This window comes from Nyctereutes procyonoides, unplaced genomic scaffold, assembly GCF_905146905.1.
Source record: "Nyctereutes procyonoides isolate TBG_1078 unplaced genomic scaffold, NYPRO_anot_genome, whole genome shotgun sequence".
Taxonomy (NCBI): Eukaryota; Metazoa; Chordata; class Mammalia; order Carnivora; family Canidae; genus Nyctereutes; species Nyctereutes procyonoides.
Window position 1 is genome coordinate 29,841,730 of NW_026575139.1, and position 18,964 is coordinate 29,860,693.

The 18,964-nt window shown below is 51.2% G+C and overlaps 1 protein-coding gene across 3 annotated transcripts in view; it reads left to right on the plus strand.

Moving 5' to 3' along the window:
• The window catches only part of ACTN1 (actinin alpha 1), a 96,509-nt gene that overhangs the window by 64,933 nt on the left and 12,612 nt on the right, over positions 1-18,964 (plus strand). For all 3 annotated transcript variants that reach the window (XM_055303618.1, XM_055303620.1, XM_055303619.1), the window contains exons 4-11: positions 523-609; positions 2,692-2,779; positions 3,351-3,429; positions 5,630-5,711; positions 7,246-7,331; positions 14,486-14,578; positions 15,920-16,150; positions 18,024-18,171. In XM_055303618.1, the coding sequence (XP_055159593.1) occupies positions 523-609; positions 2,692-2,779; positions 3,351-3,429; positions 5,630-5,711; positions 7,246-7,331; positions 14,486-14,578; positions 15,920-16,150; positions 18,024-18,171 (894 nt within the window). The remainder of the gene's footprint in view (positions 1-522; positions 610-2,691; positions 2,780-3,350; positions 3,430-5,629; positions 5,712-7,245; positions 7,332-14,485; positions 14,579-15,919; positions 16,151-18,023; positions 18,172-18,964) is intronic.

Consider the following 18,964-nt stretch of genomic DNA (forward strand, 5'->3'; position numbering starts at 1 on the left):
TTTGATTTTTTTTTAAATATGTATTTTGATACCCAAGTAATGCCATGGGGTTGATTTGTGAGTTAGTAAATCCTTCAAGATGTCAGTTTACAAAGCTTCGTTGGATTGATTGCTTTCTGTTCCCTACACTGGCTTTTTGTGTGTGGATGGCTAATTTGAGAGCTGTGATTACCCAGACTTCCCCACCTCACAAAGTTGCCAGAACATTTGTGATGATTTAGAAACCTCTCCCTCTTCTCTGTCAGGCTGGTGAGGACACCCCCTTCTCTCTTGCCTTCCTTAATGTACCCAGTGAAATTGGTCTCTCCTACCCTGTGTCCCGGATCACCCCCAAATAAACTTCTTTCCTGGCACCTGTGATGCCTAATAGTACTTTTAAAAACATTCTTACTTTTCCCTAGAGGTGGAGCTGTGTGGTCTTTGAATTCTGTCTCTGTACTCTCAGTGATGTGGGCACTCCGGGAATTTTAACTCTGCCCCTGCTAAAAGCCATCCTAACATATCCTGATGCCATTTCTTTAGAAATCGTGGATGGGAATGTGAAAATGACTCTGGGCATGATCTGGACCATCATCCTCCGCTTTGCCATCCAGGACATCTCTGTGGAAGGTGGGTCTTCTGCTCTGTGCCTTTAGTCTCCCAAGCTCCCTCCTCTCCCCTGCCCTCACCATCCTCCTCCCTGAGCTCAGTCTGGAGAATTCCCTGACCCCAGGCAACAGGGGCCTAATTGTGGGCCACATCCTGGGCTTCTGGCCCATCGCTGGCATCTGCCTCCCTCATCTGTAAAGAAATCAGAACTGCTTAGGTGCTGGTTCCCACTGGTATGTTGGCCCCAGAGAATCCTCCTCACTTTGGGACACTAAGGTGCTGTAGGAAGTATTGGGTTTTAGGTTGTTCAATCCAAAAGGGTAGGGGAAATAGCTTAGTAACCAGGAGAGAGTGTCTCAGGATTCCAAGTCTACTCCAGGGTCTCCACTTTGCTCCCATAGTGCCCTCTGGTGGCCACTTCAACAGATCTTTGAGAGGCCATGGTAGTCTGGGGCTGGGATCTTTTTAAACTTTTGGTTCCCCCCCCCCCCCCCAAAAAGAAAGAAAGAAAGAAAGAAAGAAAGAAAGAAAGAAAGAAAGAAAGAAAGAAAGAAAGAAAGAAAGAAAGAAAGAAAGAAAGAAAGAAAGAAAGAAAGAAAGAAAGAAAGAAAGAAAGAAAGAAAAGAGAGAGAGAGAGAGAGAGAGAGAGAGAGAGAAAGAAAGAAAGAAAGAAAGAAAGAAAGAAAGAAAGAAAGAAAGAAAACTTTTGGTTCCACACTCCAGCAGTTTTTGAGCTTTCTATCTGATATGTGTGTATTTATTTTGTAATAAGTTATATTAGTATATTGATATTCATATTATGAAATATACACACCAAAACAAATTTTAAAAAGGTGAGATGGAGATAATATTTTAAAATATTTTGTATTCATGGGGCACCTGGCTGGCTCAGTTGGTGGAACTTGTGACTCCTGATCTTGAGGTTGTGAGTTCAAGCCCCACACCTGGTGCAGAGACCAAAAAGATAAATATGTAACCTAAAAAATATATTTTTGTTCATGGTCATGTCCTGTGAATCTTAAAAAGATTTTTATTCAAAGTAATTTTTTGATGGGAAGAATGTAGAATAAATCACTTTCTTATGGAAATTTTGGTTCGACACATGATGATACAGCCATCTGAAGTTTGGATTATAGATATATGGTATTTAGGGTGGAAGTGGCTAAAAAGGTGTCCACTTCATATATGGTGCTAGTTAGTGATGGTGAATATAAATCTACTTTCAAATTGCCTTCTTGATGAGATCAATTTGATTCTTTGGGGCTGTTGTCATTGTTTTAATCTTGTAATATAGGTGATGAGCTTGAGCTGAGTAGAAGCATTAGCTTTGCTGATTTTTTTTGTTTGCTTGTGCTGGAAGCATTATCTTTGCAGAAATCATTTAATGTCATTTAAAAGTCCATTTTGTAAATTGAGAGTAAATGAGATCACCCAGGAACCCTCTTTGCTGGGTACCATATCTGCAGTTCACAGATGCGAGCCCATGGGGGCAGTGTGGTTTGCAACCCTTCTGGGCTGGGAGCTCCTGGGGTCCCCTCGGATACCTCCTTGCTTTATTTTACAGACACGGGTCTGCTTCACACATACAGCAATGGTATCAATCCATGCATTAAACATAAAGGAACTTTATTTTTTTAGATGATCCTAATGCTTTTGCCCCACACGGCTGTGTGTACTCTGCACAGCCTGTAGACCCCTGCGTGGAGATTCCGGGACTTTAGATTTTATAGGCCAATCAAACATAGACCTCACATAGGTTGCTGATTTATTTTGTAGTGCTACATGTCTTTGAATAAAGGGGAATGATGGGGGAGGTATTCTGAAAGTTTGAAAGGCCATTACCTCAATATTTAAATGTAATGTGGCTAGCTCGTAAAAGCTGCCTGTCTTACTTTTTTGTTTCTCAAATAACTTCTCAAACCTTGTTGAGGAAACTCAGCGGCCCGGTAGCCCCATGGTTGGAATCTAGGGGTCTTTGTAGGGACCCTTCATGTGAACAAGCAGGGACCCCATGGTCCTGGTGGGGCTTCCTGTGAGCCAACACCCCCTCTCTGTGCTGAGCCAGCCCACTGACCTCTCCGCCCATCATCCCCCTCCTCACAGAGACTTCTGCGAAGGAAGGGCTGCTCTTGTGGTGTCAAAGAAAGACAGCCCCTTACAAAAATGTCAACATCCAGAATTTCCACATAAGGTGAGTGGCTGGAGGCTGAGGGGCTCTTGTAGAACCTATGCTGTTCCCCTAAGACCCCTTGACCCCCTTTGGCTGGGTTAGTCTCAGCTCTAGAACAGAGCGGAGGTCCTTGGGGAAGAAGTGGCTTTCTAGGGGAGGTCCACAGCCCCTGCCCCCACAGCACTCCTTCTCTCCCAGCAGTGCCTTTGATGTGGTTGTGCTGCTGTGTATGCTTTTGCTTGATGCTGGAGCTACTGGGGAGCTTCCTAAGGGGACTGTCCAGGAAGTTCCAGCCTGGGGCACTGGAATAGAGCAGGGGGTGCACAGACAGAGACCTTGGTGGAGAGTAAGTTGGATGTGGTAGGTGTCTCAGCTTCTCAGGCCCCACAGGATCCTGACCCCAGTGCCTGGGATTGTGGCAGGAAGAAATGTTTCTTCTCATCCTGTCTTCCCCTTGTTCCTGCTCCAAAGCACTCTGTGGAAAAAAGGAGGACCCCCCCCCCCAATTCTCTTTTAGGGCTTTCCCCTCTTTTAGAGTTCTGTCCAGCCCCACTCACCAGCTTGCCTCCCACCTTCTCTCTCCCTCGGACAGCTGGAAGGACGGCCTCGGTTTCTGTGCCTTGATCCATCGACACCGGCCTGAGCTGATTGACTACGGGAAGCTGCGGAAGGTACGTGTGCTCGCCTGACTTCCCAGGCCACTGTCTTAGTGGGTGGGAGGGTCCCTGCACTCTAGCTCAGCTGCCTGACAAGGAAGAAAATGAGGTTGAGAAGCCCCTGACTTACCTGAGAGCTGTGTGGCCAAATCAGAGCCGAGGCAGGAAACCCTCGAAGTAGTAATTACTTTTCTTTCAGAGGCGGCATCCCATACCTTCATACTGTTTGCCTGATGCACTTCAGTGACGGTGGGCATCCCTGCGTCAATGTGGTGGCAGCCAGTGAATCCATAGCCATTTGCCACCCCCTGTAAAGTGGGGCCCTGCTGCCTGTGGCTGTTCAGTCCCTTCCCCCATTCCACGGACTGCAGGGGTCTTAGTCATCTGGGGGGTGAGAGCCTAGGCGCCTTTGCTACTCGGCCAGCTGCCCACCCTGTGTGTCTTATCTTTTTTCCCTGTTTCACTGCGTCTGTCTCTCCTCTCCTTAACTTAGTTGCATCAGCAAAATCCAGCCCAAATCCTAGCACAGACCTGGTCTCACTGAATTGTGAATGCTTTCCAGAAAGCACGGGTTGCCAGAGCTAGCTGGCATTTGGACACAGGAGAGAGCTGTGGGGCTCTGGCTGGGAAGCTCTTCCTTCCCGCTGTGGCCTTACGTGGGCAAGGGAGCCTGGCTGTCCCTGGAAATTGTGTGTGGCCTGTGGGTGTAGCCCGGGGCCTGAGGGCTACTTGAGGTCCTGGACGGAAGTGACTTTCACTGCTTGGCATTGTCTTTTGTTTTTTTTTTTTAAATCATTCTGGAAGCTGTCAGAAACTTTCCCAGAAGGACTCCACCTTCTCTATTTTGAGTAGTTTCTTCCTGAAAGCATCCTGGATGAATGTTATTTATTTCTTTGTAACCTTGTGATTCTCATCTTAGCAAATGAGGAAACTGAGTCCTGGGCTGACAAAACCAGGTTGCTTTAGGTTATTCTAGAGAGCCAGGAAATAGTGCGGGAGGCCCAGCAAGGAGCTCCCATCCCTACGTGGTGGTTTTTTCCCCATGTTAGAAGAAATTCTTCTAATCGTTGTAAAGCACACGTAACATAAAAGGTAACATACATGAAAACACAAAACATATATGATGTAAAAACCCAAGCCATGCTGAGGTGTCCAGGGTGGTGGCAGGGGTGCATTCCCATAGGTCGTCTCCTCGGCTCTTCATCCTGTACCATGGGGCCTCCAAACTCACAAAACCATCATGCCCCACTCCCCACACTGCCAGCCCCCAGCAGCCACCATTCTACTTTCTGAGTCATCTAGACGCCTCATATATAAGTGAATTGTACAGTATTTGTGTCTGGCTTGTTTCACTGAGCTTGTTTTCCAGGTTGACCCAGGTGGTAGCATGTGTCAGAATGTTCTTCCTTTTGAAGGCAGGATAATGGTCCACTGTGTGGACACCACCCTGGTTAGTCTGCTCATCTGTCACTGGGCAGTTGTGCTGTTTGCACCCCGTGGCTCTTGTGAATAATGCTGCTATGAATAGGGGCGTCCAGCTATCTCCTGCAGTCCCTGCTTTCCCTTCTTTGGGATATATACCCAGAGGTGGGATTGCTGAGTCATGCGGCAGTCCTGGGTTTAACTTGAGGACCCTCCCTCCTGTGTTAATGTTCCATAGCAGCTGCACTGGTTTACCTGTCCCACCCATGGTGCCCATGGGCTCTCATTCCTCCACATCCTCCTCAGTCCCCAGTCTGTGTTCTAGAGACGGTGCCAGAAGCCAGAATAGTCCAAAGGCTGTGGCCGTTTGAAGGAGCCCCCACATTTCATGGACCGTGAAGAGCAGAGGGGCTTGAGGTTTCCCAGTGCACCTCCTAATACCAGAGGGGAAGTGGAGGCTGGGTTACTGACCAGCCCCGCCCCACCCCTGCCCGCTGCTGGGAGAGCTACAACTGGAAGTCAAGACCAACAATGCCCAGGCCTGTGGACTCTTCTCAGTGTGTATATCTGAGCTGTTCCTTCTTGGGCTGTAGGCCAGTGTTCTTCACCCTTGTTTCTCTGACAAATGAGGCCTGGAGGAGGAAAACTGGCATTGTAAATGCCCACCCAGCAAGCCCTGGGTGAGAGGGGACCGTGGAAGTCCTCTCTGTGCCCCCATCTTTGACCACCAGATGTGGGTTACCAGTGACTTCTTAGGCCCTCCCCCCATGCCTTCATCCTCTTCTTCCTCTAGGACGACCCACTCACAAATCTGAACACAGCCTTTGATGTGGCAGAGAAGTACCTGGACATCCCCAAGATGTTGGATGCTGAAGGTAAAAGGTGTTTTCCTTCTGTGCCTCTGGCTCTTCTCTCACCTGTCAGAGAGAAGAGGGATGGGCCTCAACGGCCTGAGGTGGGAAGGGAAGAGGCCTGGCTCTGGGACCTCATCTGGAGAGCCTGGGGCAAGGGGTACCCGCCTGTCAGGGATTCCTCAGTTCCCTGGGGTTTGGAGAGGAGGCTGGCTGGCGATGGTGCTGGCTGGTGCCTTTGAGGCTGCTCTGCATTGACCGCCTCAGGGTGGTTCTCGTCTCCATCTTGGAATTGGGGTAGTGGGTGCTGGGATGGAACACAGCATTTCCTTGTTGTTGTAGGGGAGGGAAGAACTCCTTTCCCCTACCTCTCCGGCTCTCCAGCTGGGATCCTGTGAATTAGACTGGCAAAAGACAGATTAACAAGAGAAAAGCAAACAGAAGTGTATTCACATGTCCATATACATGAGAGCTCTCAGGGTACTTCACAGGGTGGTTAGGAGTTTGGGGTCTATATCCACACTTGACTTGGAGGGGAGAGGGAAGGGACAACCAGCATTTATGGAAAAGCAAAGTACTTTTTAGAAAGATGAATGGGCCCTTAGGGGAGAATAGGAGGGAGAGGTGATAGTTTGTGACAATGTCTGTCTGGGACCATTTTCAAATATATGCCAAAGCTGGAAGACTAGTCTATGAACTTCCATATACCCATCATCCCAATAAAACAATTATAGACTTTGCCACTTCTTTTCCCCTTTTGTTTTCTTAGGTGAAGTATTTTATTTTATTTTTATTTTATTTTTTAAAAGATTTTATTTATTCATTCATGAGAGACACAGAGAGAGAGAGGCAGAGACACAGGCAGAGGGAGAAGCAGGCTCCACGCGGGAAGCCTGATGTGGGACTTGATCCCGGTACTCTGGGATCATGCCCTGGGTGGAAGGCAGGCGCTAAACTGCTGAGCCATCCAGGGATCCCTTAGGTGAAGTATTTGAAAACAAATCGCAGACATCACAGCATTTCACTACTACATACTTCAGAATACATACCTTAAAAATATGGGTATTTTCTTAGGCAACCATGAAACAAATTTCATGCTTAGCAAGTTGACTGTTATCCCTTGATATATCTACTGCCCAATTCAAAATCAAATTTTTTCCAGTCATTTCTTTTGCGAGTTAGTTTGTTTTGATCAGGATCCAAATAAGGTCTGCATGTGGCGTTTAGTTCTATTTCTTCAGTCTTTTCCCATCTGTAGCACTTCCCTCCTCCTTCCGTTCCTTTTTCCTCCTGCCATTGAACTTGCTACAGACACCGGGCCAGCCGTTCATGGAACGTTCCATATTCAGGGTCTGTTGTTTGTTTCCCTGGAGCACTATTTTTCTCCACTGTCTATTTCTCATGCTCCTGTACATGGAGATTGATGCCAGAAGCCCGTAGGACTCAGGCTCAGCATTTGGGCAAGAGGACTTGGTGGTTCTATAAACTCTCCACGTCACATCAGGAAGTGCATCATGTGTTCACCAGCTGGCTTTTAACTCCAGATTTTTCTTGACAGATATCGTCGGAACCGCCCGACCGGATGAGAAAGCCATCATGACTTACGTGTCCAGCTTCTACCATGCCTTCTCTGGAGCCCAGAAGGTACCAGGGCCCCTGCCCCTTCCTTGCGCGGCACACCTCATGCCGGGCCCCAAACCATGTGCCCCTGCCCCACCCGCCTCTCCCCGGCAACAGGGTCTGGATGGTCTGTCTCTTTGGTAGAGTTAGCTCCTGGTGCCAACGTGGCGTGCTGCTCTTGCTCGGCTCCTCTCCCACCCTGCATCTCTGCTCCTTCTCTCCTCTTCCTCTGCAGTCTCTGAGAAGACTGGGCTAGAGCTCGCCTTCTGGGGCCCAGAGGGCTGGCTTAAGCAGGAAGAGCTGCATGTGTGAAGTCAGCCTGGGGGTTCTGGATGCCTGCAAGGCGCAGTGGACAGCAGCTCCTCTGTGCTCATCTTCCTTGAAGCTACAGGCATTAAAAGAGCCGCAGGGCTTCTCCTGGGGAGGCATCTCCTGTCTTCACTGACCTATTTTACAAACATGTCACAAAGTTCCCACCTTTCTCCCACTCATGGGCATGATTTAGCAAATCTGTCCACAGGTTTTTGTGGGTTCCTGGTACCTTCTATATCCTTCTATATCCCCTCCTTGGAGGTGGGGGCAGGGAGGAGGTGGGCAGCTGTGAACCCCTTCAAACACCCTGGCTCAGTTTCGCTCAGGGAGGGAGGCCTGAGTTCAAAGTCTGGTTGTGCAGGTTCTGCACTGCACAAGGGTACCACAACTAAAGAGCACCATTCACACCACAGACATTAAGATTTGAATGTTTTGTTGTGAAGCTTAGCTCAGGCAGCAGAAGCCCCTCTCCTAGACCCGTCTCACAGGCAGGACCCTGGAAACACAACATGCAGGTCGACATGACCACAGACCGCAGGCCGGGCCTTCATGATTTGGGGCTGTGGACTTGTCACATCACATGGATGTGCTAGGCAAATTCCTCACCCTCTGCATGGAGTCTGAGTGACCTGTCTCCAAATGCATGATGGGGGTGCTCCCCCCACCTCCGCCCAGCCTTCCCCTCTGCTCTTCCTCCCCCTTCCCCATCTTAGCTTGTGCTCCCTCCCCTCCCCTTACTCCTCCCACCATCTCATTTTTCCTCTTTCTGCCCATTCCCTCATTTGCTGCCCATGCAACTGTCCTGTGTCCTCTCCGTCCACCATGGCTGTTTGGGTTTATTCTTGCTGCCGCCGCCCTTTCTCCTCTCAACCTCTTCTCCTTCTCTGTGCAGATGTGTAGGCACGCTAAGGCCGGAGGGGAAGGCTATGTGCCCTATTGTTTCATGTCACTGCCACGCCTTCTCGGGTGCGCGGAAGGTGAGCTCCCCCTCGGCCTTGTCCGCTCTCCCCGCCACCCTCCGCCCGCCTCTTCAGTCTTCCCTGGATGCTCTGGCAACGTCCCGTGGGGCCACAGCCCTGCAGTGACAGGAGGGGCTGGAGAAGCCCCTCTGCCTCTTGGAGGAGGGCAGGGTGCTCTCTGAACCTTGGCCGGGACACCGGAAGGTGCCGGAGAGCCCCAGCCCCTGGCCGGCCCCCCGTGTTTCTGTCCATACGCGCTGGCGGCCACGGATGGGAACGAAGCCTGCGGTCTCCGCTCCTTTCCTGGAGCCTGAGTCAGGAGCCCTTATCCCGAGCAGTACAGCTCTTGGCTGTGCTTCCTGACTGTTCCCTTAAAGGTTCAGGACTCCTTCCTCTTCTCCCCTCCCTGCTTTGGCCAGCCCATCCTCTCAAATGACCCAGCAGAAGGGCAGGGAGAAATCTTTCTGCCTTCTCCCTGGTGTCCGGGCCGGAGGCTCAGAGCCCTTCCCAGCCAGGCCTGCCATGGACGTGGTGCAGGCCGCACGCTCCGCAGCGGTACCCTGTGTCCACTGTAGACCGTGGAGATTTGAATATTTGTTACTGAGGTCCTCCTGCAGATGGCAGTAGAAACATTCTCAAACACAGCAGTATGATAGTTTTCCAATAGAGGTGCCTTGGGAAGAGGCGCCTCTCAATCACACAGAAACACCGTGTGAGCTAGTAGCAGCCCTGTTCCCTGGCCAGATGGGCACCCGGAACTCTCCCTGCCTGCCTTCCGGGCCTCACCTTGTCCCCGCTGAGACTGGAGAGCTGTCCCGTGTGCAGGCTGCCTCACAGGTGTCCTGGCCCTCCACGCCCCTCCAGCCCCTTCCAGCCTCTTCTCTGGTCTGCTTCTTGCTTCCTTTCTCTATCCCATCTCTGCTGCTGCTCTCTTGTCACCTTCTTCTGGCTCCTCTGACCCCGCACCTCAGCCAGGGTGTAAGCAGCATCTGTCTACTTCTCAGGTGGGCTCCCAGCCCTGCCTTCTTGCAGCCACAGCTGGGGTGGGTGATGGGGGTTTCCTCTTTCCAGCTCTTCCTCTTTCTCCCCTGCTCCTTCGAGGGTTCTCTCCTGGGCTTCATGCCTGCTGACACTGGCCTTCCCTGTGTCCTGGCTGATGATCATGCTCAGACGGGAATGTGTGCGAGAGTATGTGCTCACATGTGCATATGTGCGTGTGCATGTAGCAGCCTGCTTTCTTCCCTCCCGGGTCTCATGCTACCTCCCCCTCACCCACCCACCCCCGGCTCCTGGCCTCCGCCCATGCCCTCTTCCTTCCCTCTCATCCTTGTTGCATCATTTCATGCTACTTTTGTCCACATTGAAGGACAAGGTCACTAGTGGGTCGGGGAGTGGCAGTGCATTCTCATGTCCTGGGTCAGGGGCCTCTCCCGGAGTTGGCCCCAATCACTTCTAAGGATTCAGGCAACTGCTTAGAGCCAAGTGGGCCAGGGGTAGGGGAGGTCTCCCCCTCCCCTATGGAAGAAGGAGGATTCTTTCAGACTCATACTCTCTTCTTGACTATCTCCGTGTCTGGTGCCAGTGGGGGGAAATATGCTGAAACCCATGCCCAACGCCCTGCATCCTCTCCACTGTCTTTCCCTTGTCAAGCCATGGACGGTGGAACTAGAAAGACGGCAGAGTGTCTTGCATGCATGCACGTGTGTACACGTGTGCGGGTGAGCGTGTGTCACAGTACGTGGACCCATAAACAAGCATGTGGCACGTGAGTGCACGTCGTTGGTTTTCCTGGTCAGATGAAGACCCACTTCTGTTTGACATGGTGGTTTGGGTTCTGATACTTTCTCAGTTTTCTTCACTCCTCCCCTTCCCCTGTGTCGATTTAGAATCATCAGAAAGCAGCGGATTTTGTTTATGTGATTTGTGCTTTGAAGTTCATGGTCTGTTGGGGATGCTTGTGAGAAATAATGAAGCTGGCCCTGACCAGCTCTGCGGTAGGTGTTTCTGGTTGCTTTCAGGAGTTGATGGTGATGTCTGCACCTGTCCTGTTGGCCCGTCGGTTGCTTTTTCACATCATGAATCTCCTCTTGGAGGGAACCACCATTCTGCCCTCGAGGAATGCACAGTCCACTTGGGGGAGCCCTTCCACCCAGAAGCCAGCCTTGGCTGCCGTCTGATCAGCGCCTGCTCTGCCCCAGCTGAGCAGGGGACAAGTGGATCAGAGGGCTGCGGGGCTGCACGACACAACAGCTTTCTTGAATGAGAGGCCCTGGAGCTTGGGGGCCCAAGGGTTGAATAGGAGTCCTCTAGTGAAGGTGCGGCAAGGGTTGGGAAGGCAGTCTCAGCTTGTGTGACAGCTTCAAGGTGTGACGGTGCAGCCTGTGAGGGGAGGGTGAGTTAACAGTGGTGCCAGGGCCCTCCCGCTGCCCAGCGCGAGGCACACAAGGGAAGCCGGAGATGATGGCAGCTGGGGAGCATGCTGAGCCCCTTGGCCTGCGGGTCCCACCGGCAGGGACACTGGGGCTGGCTGCTGATTTAGACTCTGGGAAAGGCTGTGGGAGGAAGGAAATGGACAATTCTAGATAGAATTTGGGAGATTTTTGACTAAAAAGGTCACAGATGACATTTTTGTGGCATTCGTGTGAATCTGTGGATGGTGGATGGCAGAGCCATTGTGCGTCACTTGGATGCACTTTGGATGGTAGACGTCACCCTAATTAATACCTGTACCGGTGAATTTGATGTTGCTTCTTAGAACAGCAGTTTGGCTTGGGATAGCTAAGTTATTAGTATTCCAGGAATCATAGTCCATAACTTAAAAAACAAATAACTCTAACATAAAACCAGATTGTTCTGTGTTAAGCTGCATAATAATACAGTTGAATGTAAGTCATGAAAAAAAAAACCAAGGGAAGGTACACACAAACGTCTAGAAGTCTTCCTTTGGCATTTAGAAGTAATCCTTTTGCCCAGTGTTATGGCATATTTTCTCAGCCTGTTCCTGTTATTTGCATTCATGTCCCTGATTTCATGCAAATCCTGTCAACATCAGAAAGGTCTTGGACAGTCTGGTTTTGCTTCTTGGGGTCCAAAGCACCCCATCTCCTCTTGCCAGAACAGCCTAAGGCCAGGACTTTTCTAGGGTTGTTCTTCTGATTGTGTTTCAATTTCTGTTTCTCTAAGAGATTGAGTCTTTCCTCCCCTAGAACCAATCTCTCCCTTGAGCAGTCTCTTTATGACATGGTGGTGCTGGGTACCTCTCTCCTAAATCCCCCATCATGATGGAGTTCTTGTAGCCACAGGAGAAACCATTTCTAGAAAATGAGTGGGACAATTAGGGTAGGCTTCAATCCCACCCTCAAGAGTCTCACTTGCCTTCCACCCCAGCAATTATGTCCTATAGACCTTACTTTCCTTCGTGGTCTCCGTGACCTCCTGGGCTGGGGGTGCTGGATGGCTGAACCATTCTTTGTAAAAGGACCAATGTGGAAGCAAGTGTCACGTAGTAGGCTTCTGCAGCAGGGTGGTTCCCAGCCTAGGGGAGTTAAGCAGTGAGCGAAAGAAATAGATCAAGGTCTTGAAGTTTCTACCTGTCTTCCCCATAAAATAAAATCTGGATTCCAGGAGCCTGTTTCTTTCCTAAAGGTAACTGTGGGAGCTGGGCTGTCCCTTGAGGGCAGAGGCAACCCTGATGGAGTTTGCAGACAGGCCATTGCCTTTTAGAAAGAAAGTACTCTTGCTCCGTAATGCCTATGCTTTCTTTCCAAAGGCAGATTTCCTGGTTGTAATGATGGGTTTTCTCAGTCTCTCTGGGTGAAGCCACCTGGATGTAGGCAGGCTGAGTTGCTGGCTTGGGAAAGAGGCAGGTCTCTGAAAAATTCCCAGGTGGCCCACTTGGGACTCCCCGTCCCCTCTGCCAGACTTCATCCAGAAGGAGCCTCTTTTGACCCTGAAACAGCCAACAGGCTCTGAGGGATGGGGGAGGCTCCTGTGGCTCACAGGACAGATCTCTTAAAATTCTTAAAATGAACACAGGCCTCATTTAGTTTACCAGTTTGACATTGACACACAAGTCAAAGCTTATGACCACTGAGCCCAGAATTTCAAGATGAATCAGGAGGATAACAAGGCCAAGGAGGGCTTTATCCATTAGACATCACAGTGGGAGCTGCTTCTTGCCTAGGATGTGGGCCATCTCTGATTCTTACCCACTTGGGTCAGCATGCTGGGGATAGCTTACCTGTGTCCGCACAGATACCACTGGCCCCTGTGTCCCTTGCCCCAGCCTCAGAGGAAGTGGCCCTGGTGACTTCAGGTGGATTGCTACCCCCAGCCCTCCTCGTGGGCCAGTTGGCCTGTTTCCTATGACTTTGCTCTTTCCAGAGCCCCACAAGGAAGGAATGTCCCTCCTTGTCACCTTTTGGGATTCCCTGTGGTTACCTGTTGGCTCTTAGGAGGAAGGATGATCAATCAGGAGCTCCATGTGAGAAGTGGCCATGGCATCTCCAGGGCAGTTAGGCTGGAAGGCAGATGGGTAAGGGTCTAAGGATTAGATTCCTTGCCTCCGTTTCTTGAGACCTGGGACTCAAAGGACCCATCCCATCGTGGAGGCCCTCTGGCCAATCCCACAGTTGGACCTGGTGGAGGCCTTCTTACTCTGACGTCTTGCCCTGGAGGGTGCAGTCTCTTGACTTTGAGCCTGAAAGGACCTTTATGCTCATTCTGTCCACTCACACACACACATCCCAGCAGTCACTCCCAGTCACACGATTCAGTGGGCGTGTGTCCTATTTGGAAAGTTCTGCAAAGAGAAAACATTTACATCTGAATTACTTCTTTTCAGTTCAAAACACCTTCATTCTCAGGAAGTTCTCCCTTATGCCTAGCCTCTGTTTATCTTGCAGCAATAAGATTTTGTCTTGTTCATTGACCCCTTGTGAGGTCCCGTCTTTCTATCCATTGACCCTTGATATCTGCAGGGTCACCCTTCTCTAGAGCCCCAGGATTCATATCTGTTTGTTCATCGGCATTATCTGCTCCCATCCCTAGGCTGTCTTTCTATCCCAGGACCCCCAAAAGGCTTTGAGTTCCCTTCCCCTTGGAGTTGGGTCATTATGTGAACAGATGAATTTAAAAATCACCGGAGTGGCAGGTGATATAGGACCATCTGGCCCTTGCTAGTGTTGATTCCACAACACCCTCCATGGCCTGAGAAGGCGGTATGCCCTGGAGTTTCCAGGCCTTTGCATCTGAGTCAGTCCCCTTTCATTTCTCTTGTCCCCAGGACTCACGTCCGGCGTCTGCTAGCCTAGCTCTCACTCAGCACACACCTGTGCTTAGCTTTCCCGCCTGTGCTTCCTGCACATTCTGCCTGTGTTTGGTTGATCCTTAAAGTCTTGCACTTTATGCCATAGAGGGTCCCTGAATCTTCTGTGATGTTCTTTGGGCTTTGAGCTAGGAGCAGATTCTGTAGGGATCCTGAGAGGCCCCTCTGCACCTTATTCCAGACTCCCAGCTTTGAATTTCTGCATCTCCCAAGATCCTGGCAAATCCAGCCTGAGAGCATGAGCCTTGGGAATCCCAGGGCCTGCACTTTGGGTTCTAGGCTCACCTCTTCACTTGAGCTGATCATTTTGATTGTATCAGTCATCATATCACGTTAGTGTCTTTCCAACATGCGGTTGGCCTCAAGCTCAGATCCTTCTCCAGGGGCCCCGAGTTCAGCCACCAAGATCTCTCTTTGAGCTCACTTGATCCTTGGGACCCAGCATGGGCTGGCAGAGGCTGACAAGGAAGATGTGGATTCGAAACCTTGGAAGCTGCCTTCCTGCCACATGGAGCTGCAGGGGTGGCAGCTCCTGCTGCCCCGGGCTGACCGTGACCACCCCCCCCCTTTCTTGTTGCCAGGCGGAGACAGCAGCCAATCGCATCTGCAAGGTGCTGGCCGTCAACCAGGAGAACGAGCAGCTCATGGAAGACTATGAGAAGCTGGCCAGCGATGTGGGTACCTCCTGGGTTCTCCTGGCCTGGCTCCCGCAAGGCTCTCCTACCCCACCCTGGGGGAAGTGGGAGCCCCCAGAACCTGTACCTCCAAACCCATCCCTGGGGTACAGTCTGAGGCTGGGCATAGTCCTTGGTCCCAGCACAGCAAGTCCAGGGCAGCTTCGGCTCCTCTCTGGCTCTCCTAGAAGGCAGAGACAGGGCCGATCTCTGGGCCCCAGAGGGCCGAGTCTCTGGCTTTTTTTCTCACCAACCAACAGTGAGCCTGGCAAACTCATCACCTGTCTGGGTCTTGGTTTTTTTCACTTGTCAAGTAAGAACTAAGCCAAGACCTCTGAGGGGCCTTTTTAGCCTGGTACACTGTTGTTCTGTGAGTTGGTTGGGCTAGAAAAGGAGGACACCTGGTTCTGAGATGATAGGAACTGGAGATGGACCTGGGCTGGCTCAAGCTAGCTTAGCAGCTGGGCCCACCCAGGGGACAGGACACAGGGCTGGGTTTGCTGTTTTGCCACTGACTATATTTGGGTTAAGGCTCTACTTGCTTCTTCCTTAAAAGAATTCAGTCTTCTGAACAGCTCAGCCCGGCCTCTTGGTGGATCTGCCATCCAGCATAGTAAGAACCCAGGTGCCAGGTTTAATCCCTGCTCTGCCATTCCAGCTTGTCACTTTGGCGGGTCACATAACCTCATGGTGCCTCAGTCACCCCTCCGCAACCTAGGGGAGGATCACAGCATATGACCCCCTGGGGTTCCTGTCATCATCCCAGTGAGTTAATCTGGGGGACAAGCTGACACCCTACAGGCGCTCATTTTATTTCCTGTGACCACCAACACTCCTCCTCCAGCTTCTCCACCGTCATCCCTTCATCCAGGCTGTTCCCTGCCTGTGCCCCCAGAAGCCAGCCACTTCCTTTCTGAGTCCGAGATCCTCATTCTAGAATTCTAGATGGCCAGGTGACAAGAGCCTTAGGAAACAACTGTTAACCCCCTCCCTGGTACACACAAGGACACAGAGGCCCAGCCAGGTGGTAGAGCTGGAACCAGAGCTCGGGTCTCCTGGTCGAGCTGACTTCCTAGCAGGTCTGCGGTTCTGCCCCCAGCAGACAGAGCAGGGAGGTTGAGTTAACAACTTCCGCTGGCAGAGAGGAGGCTGATGGCCAGGCTGCATGAAGCCTGTGATTCTAAGAGGGAACACCCTGGAACCTGGCCTCGCAGCCAGGGAGTGGTAGTTGGGACAGTGTGTGCTGCGGGGACAGACCTCTGCCAGCTCCCCTGGGGGGGAAGGGCCAAAAGGCCATCAGGAGGAGAGGGGAACAGCCCTTCCCGCCCTCCCCTCCTCTAGCTGTTGGAGTGGATCCGCCGCACCATCCCATGGCTGGAGAACCGGGCGCCAGAGAACACCATGCATGCCATGCAGCAGAAGCTGGAGGACTTCCGGGACTACCGGCGCCTGCACAAGCCGCCCAAGGTGCAGGAGAAGTGCCAGCTGGAGATCAACTTCAACACGCTGCAGACCAAACTGCGCCTCAGCAACAGGCCCGCCTTCATGCCCTCCGAGGGCAGGATGGTCTCGGTGAGCGCCGGGAATACAGGCCCCCACAGCCCTGCTAGATTGCCTCCAGCCCCTGGGCTGCTCCTGCTCAGGGCGGGACGTGTCTTCTCCGTCTGCTACACTGCTCCGGAGATCGTTTCTCCCATCCAGATTGCCCCCCAGGCTCAAGCACCCCCCCGCCCCAACTATTCTAGGCCAGACTCACCCTGCCAGACTCCCATCTGGACCTCTAGCACTGCCTATTCCCCTACCCCTCTGAAAATCATCTTTGCAAACAAAATGCCTCTTTTTTTTTTTTTTTTAAAGATTTTATTTGTTTATTCATAGTGACACAGAGAGGGAGAGAGGGAGAGACACAGACAGGGAGAAGCAGACTCCATGCGGGGAGCCCAATGTGGGACTCAATCCCAGGACCCCAGGATCACACCCTGAGCCAAAGGCAGACGCTCAACCACTGAACCACCCAGGTGTCCCTCAAAATGCCTCTTGACATATTGAACCAAACAGGCCACGATTCAGTAGCAATTAGGATAATTTTTACTGCTGTAGAATCTTTTTAAAGCACTTTTTAAAAATGTGTTATCTTAGGCAAGTAAGGGATTTTGGAGGGGGGTAGGGTATTTCAAAGATACAAATAGGCAAGATACAGAAAATATAAATTACTCATAATCTTAACTGCCCAATATCAACTTAAAAATGTTTTTTACCGGATGCTTGGGTGGCTTAGTTGTTTGGGCGTCCAACTCTTAATCTCCGCTCAGGCCTTGGTCTCAGGGTTGTGAGTTCAGGCTGTGTGTTGGGCTCCCTGCTGGGCATGGGGTGTACTTAAGAAAAAAAGCTTTTTAGAAAAGATTCTTTTAGTCTACATAAATATAATTTTTAAGGAAATCCTAAAGCATGTTTTATTTAATAAGCTGCTTAAAAAAACTAAAATTATATTGTGAATGGCTTTCCAAGTTGTTAAATTTAGGTTACTTATGTTGTTTCTCCTTCCCCCTTACCTTACCCTCAGACTTGGGGAGAAATGTTGTGAGCCAGAGAAACATGCAAAAGAAAATTTAAAAATTCACCGAAGTGAATGAGAAGTATGAGGTGTGGGCATATAAGGTGGGAAGGGCAGGGAATGGGCAAAGCAGGCAGACAGCATTGGAAGGAGGCAGGATCCTGGGGGACCCTGGAGAAGAGGAAACAGTCCCTGTTGTGTATGCACTTTGGAAAATTGTAGTCTTTTTACAGATTCCAGGCTGAAACAGCAGGTCTTAGGTGGCTAGAGCCCCGCTACCCGGCGGGTGCTCTGTGAGTTAGGAGCACCCCCTACTCTGGGTTGAGGCAGCCTGTCTCTGGGGCCCCCAGGTAGCACACAGGCCAGTTCAGCCCATATCTGCCCAGCACGCACCCTATGCTAATTGCAGGAGTGACCCTGTGGGTGGCTTCCTGTCTAAAGGGCCATGGGTTTGTGCTTAGCAGCTGTCGCTCTCTCAGGTGCTTGGCCAGCTTGCCCAGACCAGGGTCCCTGCAGGCTCCAGGCTACTGCCCAGAGCCCGAGAGCAGATCCAGAAATGTGGGGGAGCCTGGGAGGCTCCCATGCCTGCCTGCCTTGTTCATTAGTTGCTCTTTTCCCCTGGCTGATCCTACATCCCCTGTGATTGGTTGGAATCCTGGGCCACAGAGGGGCTCGCTCTTTCCCCACAGGCCTACACGCCCAAAGCCCTGTAGCCGGGTGGCCCATGTGGACTTGGGCCCCACTCCCTGCCCAGGAGGCTGGTGTCCAGGAGCTCAGGGAACACCACTGTATGGCTGAGATCGGGGAGGGGCTTCTTCTAGAAGGCACAGGGCAGTTGTGGGGGGCCTCGGGGGCCAGGAGGGGCTGACCCTGTGCTTCCCATCCCTTCAGGACATCAACAATGCCTGGGGCTGTCTAGAGCAGGCTGAGAAAGGCTACGAGGAGTGGCTGCTGAATGAGATCCGGAGGCTGGAGCGGCTCGACCACCTGGCAGAGAAGTTCCGGCAGAAGGCTTCCATCCACGAGGCCTGGACGGACGGTAAGGCCAGCCCAGCTGCCCGCCGCCCCGGGGGTTCCGCTTTCGTGCTCTGCCAGCTGGACCGCCAGTCACACAGCTCCTTTCTCTCCTGCTCTTTGTTTTGCTTTGTCTCTTACTAGTTTCTTGTCATTAGACAAGTTCGTTAGCCTTTTGGTCATCTCTGCTTCCTCGTCTGTAAAGTGGGGATGATCATGGAGCCAACTTGCTGGGTTTATGAGAATGGAATGAATGAGTACATCCGAAGCGTTGAGAAGGATTCCTGGAACATGACAGTGCTATGTGTGTGTAATTCACTGTTAGTTTTTTTTGTTTCTTTGTTTTAAAGATTTTATTTATTTATTAGAGAGCACGAGCAGGGCAGGGGGCAGAGGCAGAGGGAGAAGCGGGTCCCCACTGAGCAGGGAGCCCAACGGGCTCGATCCCAGGACCCCAGGATCATGACTTGAGCCGTAGGGATACCTTAACCGATTGAGCCACCTGGGTGCCCTCTCCTTCTTTTTCTCATAAAAACTCCAGTCATTGGATTTGGGGCCCTCCCTAGACTTATATGATCTCATTTTAACTCATTGCATCTATAAAGACCCTATTTTCAAATAAGGTCAGATTCTGAAGTTCTGGGTTGGCATGAGTTTCAAGGAGACACTGTTCAACTGGGCATACCTCCCCATAGGGTTGTTGTAGGAGTAAATATGATAAGTGCAGTTCATGCTTCACTGAGTGCCCAGCACGTAGAACACACTCTGTGAATGGGAGCTCTGAGGATTTTTGCTCCACTGCCTTCCCTCTTCCTGAT